Source organism: Phaethon lepturus, unplaced genomic scaffold, assembly GCF_000687285.1.
Source record: "Phaethon lepturus isolate BGI_N335 unplaced genomic scaffold, ASM68728v1 scaffold7605, whole genome shotgun sequence".
Classification (NCBI taxonomy): Eukaryota; Metazoa; Chordata; class Aves; order Phaethontiformes; family Phaethontidae; genus Phaethon; species Phaethon lepturus.
Window position 1 is genome coordinate 109,323 of NW_010538284.1, and position 11,193 is coordinate 120,515.

Here is an 11,193-nt window from a genome sequence, read left to right on the forward strand (position 1 = left end):
TATAAGAAAGAAAAGAATGAACAGCCTGGAAAAAAAAGCAGCTACTTATACAGATTGTACAGAGTGGTGTACTACTTCATGAAATGTTGGAGATGCAGAGCTACAATCCCACCAAACGACTGCCAGCAGCTGGCTCTCCATGAGCAGGTCACCAGCCACTACAGTCCCCATTAAGAAGCCCATTAACTTAAAAAGGGGGTCTTTTAAGACAGGAGGAAAAAAGACAACATAATTAGTAGTCTGGCTCATTGGAAGCACCCAGGCCTTTCTCAACCTGGACAAGTCAGTTCCTTTTTAGAAGAAATACACATTCAACAGCATTTTGGGTGAATTCCATTTCCAGTAATATTGTAACATAGAAAAGAGAGGTATGTTTGTCTTAAGCATTTTCTTCTTTGAAACAGACAGCAGAAGGAACAGAGAAATTACAAGAGGTAGTGAGATTAGCAAACCTGCACATAAAACAATCTTTCATAAGAATAAAATGCTGCATTTACAGCTGTAAATGTATACACCCGTATAATTTAAAAACATAAAGCTACTTTTACTGTGTTTGATTTTTTTTAGTTCAGAGAATGAAACACTCAAGTGCTGGACTTAAAGTGGTTAACCTCATTGCATTGGCAAAAACAAACCATTCATGCAGCACTGGGCTTTTAAGTCATCATAAGTGAAAAAGTTAAATGCAGCAGTCAGTGTAACCAAAGTGCAGCTGTGTTCTTCACACTGTGTACGTTTTGACTGGCTTGTAAAAAGAATGTAGAAGTTCATGACTCTCCCTGGCAACTTCTTGAGATGACCGAAGAAAACACGATCTGCAACATATTTGGCCACAGCCTGACTCCGAATGAGAAGACAGGTTTTTATCAGACAGTGGAGAAAAGTCAAAGTCAGCTACCTGGAAAAAGAAACATCAAAGAGACAATTTTTAATTTGGGTCCCACTGTCTCAACTGAGTCCAGCAAGAATACCTTGGGCCAGAAATGGCACTTGGTCCTCAACCAGTTTAAGTCAGTCACCAACTTCAAACAGACTTCTGATTTATACCTGCTCCACACCTGGCTCACAGGCAGCCTCTCTAGAGGTATTTTATTCATACCGTGGCATGACGTAAAGTGTATTGGGTACTTTCCAAAGGGCCAGGAAAGTTACCTTTGATTTAGGACCTCACGCTTATTACAAATACGATAACATATGCTTCTGGCTACACTGCAAGTGAAAGCTACACCAGAGATGGAAGGGAGCTGGGGAGATAAAGGTCACATACCAGGGTCAGGTGACAATTTAGTGCCGCTTTAGGTAACATACTGCACCCTTTTTACTATCCTGTATCCTCTCTTGCTATCCCCCTGGTTTCTTTCATGTAACCATTCTGAGGCAGATCCTCTGGAAGGGATACTTCAGTGTAAGCACCTGCTTAGGAGTATTAATAAACTGCCCATGACAGACGTGGCAACTTGAATTATAGTCCTCCACAACTAGCCAGAAGGATGCCTGTTGTCTAAAGTATTTGCCTACACTGTTCAGATTTTTCCATGGAATGGATCAGACATACCAGGGACATGCTCCCTTCTGCTCCGTTTGCCTGGGGATTAAAGAAGGGACATGGCTCAAAGGTATCTAATTACTATCCCAGCTCAAAGTAAAAGTAACCAAATACCTCCACGAGATCTTTTTGTTGTGTGTTACTTCGGAAGGTCGTGTACAGCACCAGTCCCAGCATCACTGAAAACAGAGCGATGCAGAGCAGGACAAAGAAGGCTGGGTGGATCCCTAGGAAAGGGCACAAGGGGACATTCCTGGAGTGATACAACACACTGAGAAGAGGAACAGTGAGAAGGAAATTATGTTTTAGGAGACCTTTAGAACAAAGGACATGTGTGTAACAGGGAACACTTTTTTCAGCCCAGACCACTTCAGGTCTTTCTGAAATCTCAGAAGTGGGGATGCAGGGTTGTGAGGTTTGTAAGGGTCTTTCCCTTTTTACCCCTCTTTTCCTTTGAACAGACTAAAAAACTCTGCACAGTTACATATGTAAGCTCTAACTCCCCAGGGTGTTTGTACCTCTGTGGCACCTCAAGAAGACAGGAAGGAATGCTCAGTCAGCATCTTCAGAGCAGCTGGCAGCCTCCAGCAAAGAGGATTTGCACACTCAGCCCTCAAGGCACACCAGTGCCTTCTGGAGTGAGCTGCCCCATCTGTATACAAGTGCTGGCCCGCGGCGAGATGGCGTAACCGTTCTGTATCGCAGCCTGGCTGTCCCCTGCTCAGCTCCTCTTCACTTGGCCACCCAAGAGGGGCATGTGTGAGCATGCATGGGGGAGCCAGCGGGGACTGGAGGAAATGGAGGCCTAGAAAAATCTACCCTTAAAAAAAAACATAACTAAACTAAACAAAAAGAAGAATTGAGACTGCTTAATTAAGAGAGTGTTACAGATGAATGTTTTCCTAGTTATCCTCTCTAACTACAAAAGCCAGACTATTTAAACTGAAAAATATATAACTTAAGTAACTCAGCCTTCCCAGGAAACTCATTAGCATCAAGGCGCTCTTGAGACTAAGGGTTCAGCATGATGCAAGAAGCTCAGAGCAATTCCAGTAGGCACGTTAGAGGCTCTCCCTCCTCTTCCTGCTTCCTATGCTTTTAGGGATCTATCCCCGTTTCCAGAAACCCCATCTGCAGGCTAGCCAGTGCCCCCGACACGTTGGAGCCTGTCGGTGCCCTGCCCGGGGGGAACCTCTGCGCTCCTCAGACGAGCTGCTCCTCACCTGTTGGCCGCACTCTTATTTCATGGTACGTCTGCAGCATTGTCACGCCGTTCTCCACTCTGACGCTGAGGCAGTACTGTCCAGCGTCACTGAAGGTATGGCTGAGGTTGTAGCAGGAGCCATGAATCACCACCAGATGGCATTTTTCACCTTCAAGTGGAATGCACTCGGCCTTTATCAGCCAGCATAATGCCAGCGGGGGGCTGATATGACAAGAGCAAAAAGGAAAAAAAAAAAAAAAAAACAACATTAGGTGAAAACTTCGCAAAAATTTCAGCTAAGAGCTGATGAATCACTTGCTTAAAATAGCATAATAGTTTTTAAAATAATGAAATTAATCTAAATACAAATAGAGAAGTAACTAACTGCACAATTGTTGGGTTTATAGCATTTGTCAGTTGAAGAAGTTCTTTGTGATGCTTCTATAAAAGCAAGTCTTTCAGCTGAGAGATAAATACCTGCCTTTCATAGGAAAGGCCATCGTGTGTAAAACACCCCGTAGTCCTTCTCCAATAAAGATAAAAGGAGTCTTTTTCTCCTACACTTCCAAGGGAGTATAGGTTGTTTTTCCTTTGTTCTTCTCACAGAGAAGAAATCACTGTCTGTGCTACTGAAGGACACTCAAGACTTTTCTGATTTAAAAAGCCCCACAACCGAAACTGGAAAGAATGCAAGATGAGCTCTGTACAATGGACTAATAGCTGGAAAAGGTAAATAAATTGCAAGAAACACAGTATTCCCTTACAGTAACAAAAAGGTTTTTATTTGCTATCAAGCCACCTAGGTACAATCCTTTATGGCATATGTCTTCTTACCATGTCTAGCTGATGACTTTTATTTACATTTTCAGACCCTTGTTCCAACTGATTCTGCTTGGACTCACCTTATGCACTATGGACTTCGATTCTGACAACAGATAGAGCTTTTCTTTACCCTATCTTGTTAGTATTTTGTTCCTTATCTCTTTAGGACAGCGTCTGCTAAAGAAAGCAGCGTGTTTATGTGTTTAGCTCATTTGCTAGCTTTGGTTCTGATAATCCCTCTCTCGAGCCTTTGTCATCGCTTCTCTGTCATAAACTCCTATTGCCATCAGTCCTAGTCCTGTGGCTAGAAGGTTAGGTCTGGCGAACATCGTTCATCCTAAAACCAAGCTTGCTTTTAGGGATCTCAGGTTTGCTTCTAATGTTTTTCGGCTGTTCATATTTACTTGTACACCATCTCTAGTTTCCACTCCTGCCAATGTGCCTTTCACTTTCTGAATGCAAACTGTACTGCTTTGTACACCTTTGGCAAATGACTCTGCACTGGGTGCTGCTCACCCCATCCTACGTGTCTACTAACAGCCCTGCCTCTTTTTTTTTTTTTTTTTTTTTTTAAATCCAGCATTAGCCTAAATAGCAGAACGTGGAAGTGTCACTATTCTGGAGAATAAATAGCTTCTGTGGTCATGGAGTTTTTATGGTGAAGGAGCTTTCTTGAGTGTTTCAATGGTATTTAAAATGCTTCTGCCATACAACAAAGCTCTGATATGTTCTAAATATTGCAGCTTAAGAGAGCTTGTGCTAGGATCGAGGTGCTCATAACTATTATATTCCTATAATCCTCACTATCTGGAGCCTCTCTGTCTTACTCATCTTGTGGTAATCTTAACTTTGCTAAAATTATTCCCCAAACCCATTACTCCCATGTGCCAGTCAAGGATCACTGCTATGCAACAGGACTCTGAATACAGTTTAATTGTGGGGAAATTGGTCAAGTAGAAAAATTCAAAAGGAAGTTTTAAAATGTCATTTTTTCTACTATCTTTCTCTGTCTAGTTCTCTTTTAACATTCTCTTTACAAAGATACAAAAATAACATTTGCTTTACACAGGAGGATTCTACTTTTCTGTAAAGATGAAGGATCTTTCAGGCTCTTAGAGTTCGTGAAATTTCAAGTCAGGAAAAAGCAATATTCAACAGCACTATGTTCAAAGGAAATTTCTGTTTTGTTTTAAGAAACTGTTATGTGGGGTACAACTGACTATTTTAAGGAAATGGGGGAAACCACTTAAATAGACAATGATGTTTGGGGAAAAAAGTTGTGTTTGCTACTTACGTGCCGTTGATGTGAAGAGATAAACTCAAGTTTTCCATGACGTGAGTCTCTGTGGAGCCCACTACATTAACACTTTTAACAGCATCTGAGAGGAAGAAAAAAAAAAGGATGTCACACTCCACATGTGAACTTGAAATTCACTGTTTTTCCAGCAAAGGTTTTTTTTCATATATTTTGCAGATTTTAGCAAACACTTGCCTCACACTCAAAAAGGAAACCTACTGGTAGAGTTGTAAGTTTTCTGATTGTTTTGTGATTTCTTTTTAATATATAATCAACCACTTTATTAATCCTTTATTTATTTTTTACTCCTGAAGCTGATCAAATCAATGAGACTTTCCTAATGCTTATTTTAACTAATTTATTTTTTAGGGATAGCTGACATAAATTAAATAAATCCTCCATAAGTTACGGCAAATATTTTACCGTAAGTTTTAAGTGTACATGAGACTTTTACAAAAGACAGTAAAACTTTCAGTAAATGAAAAAGAAACAGTAAATTTTATATATTTCCCCATATTTTTCCTGCACTAGAACAGCACAAAGTCCATTTTGCAATGGAAACTCTTCACTGAATAATGTTGACCTGTTCTTGCATGTGAAAAAATGCTGGAGTTACATTTCATTAGTTATGAATTAAAGTTAATTACATTTTAAAGTTAGAATGTATCTGTACGTACATAGCCAGTTCTGTTTTGAGTATGCAGAAAGTTTTATAATTACCTAACAGCTCCAGAGCAGTGGTAAAATCACCAGTTTTCTGCACCGTTTCTCTTTCATGTATGATGCTTCCAACTTGTTCCCATTCAGCTATGACTTTCAGATGCACCGTGCGATTCCCCGTGGTAGAGCAGTTATAGTAGACAAAGGGCTCCTTGGTAATCTGATAAACTCTGTGTGCAACATGAAAAGATTTAGAATCAAAATTGCCTTTTACCAAGTCCTTGCATATTTCTGATTTAAAAAGGAGCAAGCTCGAATATATTTTCTTTATAGACAATGCTACAGTCAGCTGTGATTCTAACGCCACTTTATAACCGTATCAATGAGGATTAGTGTCTGTGGTATTACCAATAAAACTACAATCAGTATAAGATGCAGAACATATTTATGCATTTTTAATCAAAGAAACTAAAGATAATTCTAAAAGAATTCACAAAATGGAATAGGAATAGTCAGTAAATTGTGAAAATTATGTGTAAATTATGAAAACTACCTTTATAGCAGGTGGACTGTAAGCTAACTGAAGCACTAAGCGGGGGAGGGAGGGAGAAAAAAAGAAAAAAAGAAGGAAAGAATTTACTATTTGAAGACTAAAGCTTACATTTCTATTTGCATACACTTATTAGTATTGGACATGTATTTGTCCTCAGAGAAGGAAAATAACTGAATGTTTTTTTTCCTCCTTACTGTGGAGTAGCTTAAGAGCTAAATACTACCCATGGTTTTATTTCTGACAGTTCTGAGCTATGTTGGTTCATTTTTTCCCCCCTCCATTTTGTTATTAGGTAAGCATTCAGTGTGTGTTAATGTGCACCTTTGTATCACTTGAGACACCTATCCACTTTCAAAAGCTCCTCACCCAAGCTGTGGTATATTTACGGGTAGCTGGTCATAGTAACAGCTACTTACTGCCCAACCACAAGACAGTATACTGTTTCCATTTTCCTTAAGTGCACAAATTATTCACATATTCAACAACAACCACCTGCTAATGGAGGTCTGCAGCCGTAATGATGTTTTAAAATAACAATTTACAATAAGTTACTTTTTCCAGTTCATTCAGTTCAGTCCAGCTCGCTTGCACACACAATAATACACCTAAGCATATATTTGAACAAGAAATTTAGGTCTTTAAAACATCACAATTTTGTGAGTACGCAGTGACTTCCATGCCAAAGTTTTCATAATTCACCTGATTGACATGCTAAGAGCATACCGACTGACAAAGGAGTATGCTTTGTCCTATGATTTAGTCAGGATTTTTCTCTAGAAGAGCATCTGAGTCAGAGCCATCTTGAATACTCACTAACGCAAACAAAGTAACTACACTTACCCATCTCCAAAATCCCAGTTGTAGACAAATGATGCTGACTTGAAGTAATGACTTGGGTCATGAAGACAGAAAGAAATCCGGGTCACGGCACCCGTGGAGGAACCAGAACCACGCGTGATAGATTTACTGTCTTCTATCTGGGCAATGGTAAGATTCCCTGTGATAAATTCTGCAGTATAATAAGGTGGAGAAAGAATCACAGCATATATCACTTTAATAGCATGCTCTGTGTGAGTATCAAAACATTATCTAAAATGTACTGCATAAGTCTTTCTGCGTCCTAGTTGAAGTGGTTAAGTGTATTTCAGATCTATTACTCAGTCTTGTTACATGTGTTAGTGAGGTAGAGAGATTAAATTACTTATTTAGGGTTATACAATGGGCTTCTAATAGAACTAAGAGAAATAACCCTGGACTGATTGAGGTCCGTATCAATTTTTACTACTGATTTAAAAAGAACTGGGATTAACATCAAGTATCTAGATCAAGGGATTCAGAATCAAACCAGTATACAAGCTCACCATGTTTGGGGTAGCAATTTTTGTTTGTTTTGTGGGTTTTTTCATGTTGCTGTTTTTTTGTTTTTTAGTTTTAGCTACTTCCACAGAAATGAAAATTTGGCTACTATGAATAATAGATGTGCTATATATTGTGAATACAGAAAGGGTGACATTTTGATTTTGATGTCTGTAGGAGATCCTATGCTCAAGTTTGTTTACAAGGACTGGCAATGGCTGATCTAAAAAAACCTCTCTAACCTACGAATAAAGAGGATTATGATAATACACTGATCAGATCATTATAAAATTGATGGGGAATTAACTACCAGTAACAGACTCTTACCCTGTTAACAATTCATTAAATCTGGTTAACTGTTCTCTTGCTGATGCAGAAATAAGAATCACAATTACTGCTTCAGAATGGGATAATGCAGAACTAACTGGAGTTGGAACTTTTATGAGTTATTGGCAACTACCTTTGGGCCCCTGTGAAGCCTCTGTGGGTGCTCTTGCTTGGGGAAGGCAGAAAGATACAATGGGATCCTACCTTTCACAGCTATAGAAAGCTTCTATTCCTTTTGCTTGTGGCATGAGAACATGACAGTGCAAAGTGAGAAAGGAGTTAGTAGATATTCAGCAAGGCGTCAGTTCTTAAGAGAGGAAAGAACTCATGTATAATTTTATAAAGACTTATCCAATAAGCTGTTTCTCAAAGAAAAAACTTAATAGCTATTTCCCATGTTTAGCTCTTTTGTCCTCATACATGTCCTCATCTTGCTGGGAGCTGGGTCTATTCTGAAGCATATAAGTAGAGCGCTGGGACATATGGTTGGAGGGAGATGGTTCCTAGTCCCTGGAAGAAGGGATTGTGGGAAGCTGTCAGGTGATACTTCATGTCAATCCTTGTATCAAGAGATTAGGTTAACCATAGTGCACCATTGGTTAATTTGTCAAAAAATGCGTGTTAATGGTTATGAATATTCCCAGTAAGCTGAAACTGCACTTAACAATATTTGGAAATGCAGCCATGACTTCCCATCCAATTTCAGTAAACTCAGTGAGAACTTCAAAAGAAAATCTAATGGGTCTGTTATGCTGACGGCCTAAGTTTTTGCTATGTCATGCAACAGGGAAAGCCAGTAGATTTTCACTGCTGCAAACTTTAGGATTAGAAATGCTGGGAAGCAGTACAGGAAGGATTGTTTTAGGAATCTGGACATCACTGAACAAGGCTGATGTGTGAGCTGCAGCTGCTGAAGTATCTGGTTTCTAGCTCAGTTTCTCAAAGTGATAGAGGCAAGAAAACATGGGCAGGCTCACACTTGATTTATGAATGTGGGTAGACTACAGTATGGCCCAAATGCCTGTCCATAACCACTTTCAATCAAAGGGTTACAACAAATCAGACTCTGTTGGCAGTAGTCATATTTATACCTGGCTTTCATTTTTCTGATGCTAGCAAAGGCAGCAAGCATTCTGATGTATATTGAATTCCTGAAAACACAGAGGTTGTAAAACCATTTTACCTGTAATCTGAAGAACGGTGACATTTCTAGCAACCGGCCGACATAGCCAACAGTTTCTATGAGTCACCCAGACAGATACAGGAAAAGTCCCAGGAAATTCACCGGTCACATTAATCACGGAGTTAAACCGCTGCTCAGATTTCTCTATCAGAATCAGAGGAGCATAAATCCAATTGAAGTGATACGAGTTTGATGCAACACTGTCATTCTTCATACTTAGACTGGCATGAACAGTAGCTTGAGCTCCCGTTGTGATGGGACCATTGTTGGTTATTTCCAGACCATACTCCTCTGTGGAAATGCAAAAAAAAAAAAAAAAAAAAGAAAACCTTGTTGTATTGCATGTTTACATTTTATTCATTTATTTACACATTTTAATTAGTCAGCTGTAGTTATGTGACTCACAATGACACTCATACCAGCAAAGACTTTATCACTTTTTTTTTACCATTCAAAAAGTTGGAACAGAAACTCTTGCATGTATATCTGAGTTCAAACAAGTAGCTTTAAATAGCATGTTAGAATGTGTCCTAGAAATGTTAATAGTAGAAGGGAGCTTCAGACTAGAACATCACAAAAACTTTCATGAGGTTGTACAGGCAGAGCTGGGCGCTGGCTGTAGGTTCAGTTGTGACTAATGATCTAATGTGGTCACTAAACTTCCAGCTACTGGAAGAAAGTCAAGCTCTGCTCTAATCTCTATCCTAAAAAAATGAACTTTCAAACTCAGGTAAGATTTCATCCAACAGATTCTTTTGTCAGCTCTGTTGACCCACACATATCCTTCACCTTCCTCCTTCACTGAACAAAAAAACCTCAGTATCAGCTGCTTCCCTATGGTCCACCACTGACTTGTTTTTCCCAGGAAGGACCAAAAAATCCCAACATAAATGAAACTTGTACCATGCCCTACTGATCAGTTTACTCCAGAAGGGCAAAAACAGGGTTCTTGCTTTGTCTTTCATGTCTGGAAACAGCAAGGTGTGAGAAGCGCAGGATGTGATACTGAACCATCTCTTGCTGCTCTGGATTGCTTACCATTATCTTCCCTACCACATTTACACAAGCTACTTACTTCAACTCTTACAGCTACTGAAATGGGCAGAGCGTGAGTGAGGTTTGGTTTTATGGAAAGGATACATTCAATTTTTCCAAAAAAAGTAGTGCCACAAGATTAAATGACCTGCATGTGTTAAAAACAAACGAACAAAAAAACCCCAAACCCAAGACCCTAAAAAAAAAAGGAAAAGCAATGACCACTGAAAGCTGTGAATTGGATCAGAGCTGGAACAGGATCTGGTTGGTTGCCACCAACATGGAGCATGTTCCCTCCCTGCATCAGCACTCTGCCTGGCTATCCTCTCCCTGGCGAGCAATGGGGCAACGCAGAAGCTGCATTTCTCACTCATCCATGACCTGTAATGTGGAGGAAGCACTGGGGTCAGCTAACCCCCGTGCTGCCTTTCCTGCACCCGTCAGCCTGAAGCATCTACTTAGTGCCCACATTTTATTCCACAGATCGCAGGTGCTGAGCAAATCTGGTTGCAAAAGGACTGTGAGAAATAACTGTAACATTACTGTCTGAGTAAGAACTCCACTGTTCCCATTTCACAACATAAGGAATGGCCCTGAGTTCAGATTTTTGAGAAATGCCTGTGATTTGATGAAATCTGGCACAGAGAATTTTCAGGTCTCTAGAAGATTCAGGCTACCCTCTGCTTTGTTTCAGCAGAGCTTGGGAAAAAAATAGCCTGCTACCTCGCACTTATCTAGCACTTCTCCTTGGAGGTTATCACGGTGCTTTACATACCAGGGCCACACTGAAGCCCAATAGCTGCAGCAGTTGAAGATTAAGTGGCTAACCCAAGGTCACCCAGTGAGTCACCGGCAGAGCCAGACATTTCATCCATTTCTGGGCTTTCTTCTCTCTTCCTGACCTGTCTTTGCAAAATGCAGCACAGCGAGGGATGGAGCCTGCCCAGGTGCCTTGTGAACCACCACGCTGGGCCAGCGGAGGAAGCACAAGTGTCGCTTTTGGGTTAGCAAGTGCAATGCAGAACTCTGGCTCCCCGGGACGCCCCAGCTTCACTGCGAGCACCACGGTTGCAGCGCCCGAAAATAATGTCTGGGCTGGCGAGAGGGTGCCCGGAGCCTCCTCCATCGCCCGTCATGGCTAGCAAGCCCGGGCAGGGAACCGTACCATCCCCACAGCCAGAGCAGCTCACTCCTGAGGTCGGCGCCCCTC

General features: G+C 40.6%; 1 protein-coding gene across 1 annotated transcript; it reads right to left on the bottom strand.

Moving 5' to 3' along the window:
* Positions 1–320: 320 nt before the first annotated feature.
* Positions 321–11,109, bottom strand: TMEM130 (transmembrane protein 130). Its single transcript, XM_010286747.1, has 8 exons — positions 10,812–11,109; positions 8,949–9,239; positions 6,923–7,091; positions 5,590–5,759; positions 4,867–4,951; positions 2,770–2,972; positions 1,661–1,773; positions 321–898 (listed from the first exon to the last, which is right to left on the bottom strand). The coding sequence occupies exons 1-8, from the start codon at positions 11,107–11,109 to the stop codon at positions 722–724; spliced, it is 1,506 nt and encodes a 501-aa protein (XP_010285049.1). The 3' UTR covers positions 321–721.
* Positions 11,110–11,193: the final 84 nt, after the last annotated feature.

Bases quoted from the DNA above. Each gene is read 5' to 3' on its own strand.
- TMEM130 (XM_010286747.1), bottom strand. From the start codon at position 11,109: ATGGAGGAGGCTCCGGGCACCCTCTCGCCAGCCCAGACATTATTTTCG. The intron at 7,092-8,948 runs GTAAAATGGTTT...ATTATACTGCAG, and splicing joins CACCGTTCTTCAGATTACAG to AATTTATCACAGGGAATCTT. The intron at 4,952-5,589 runs GTAATTATAAAA...TCTTCCTCTCAG, and splicing joins CACTGCTCTGGAGCTGTTAG to ATGCTGTTAAAAGTGTTAAT.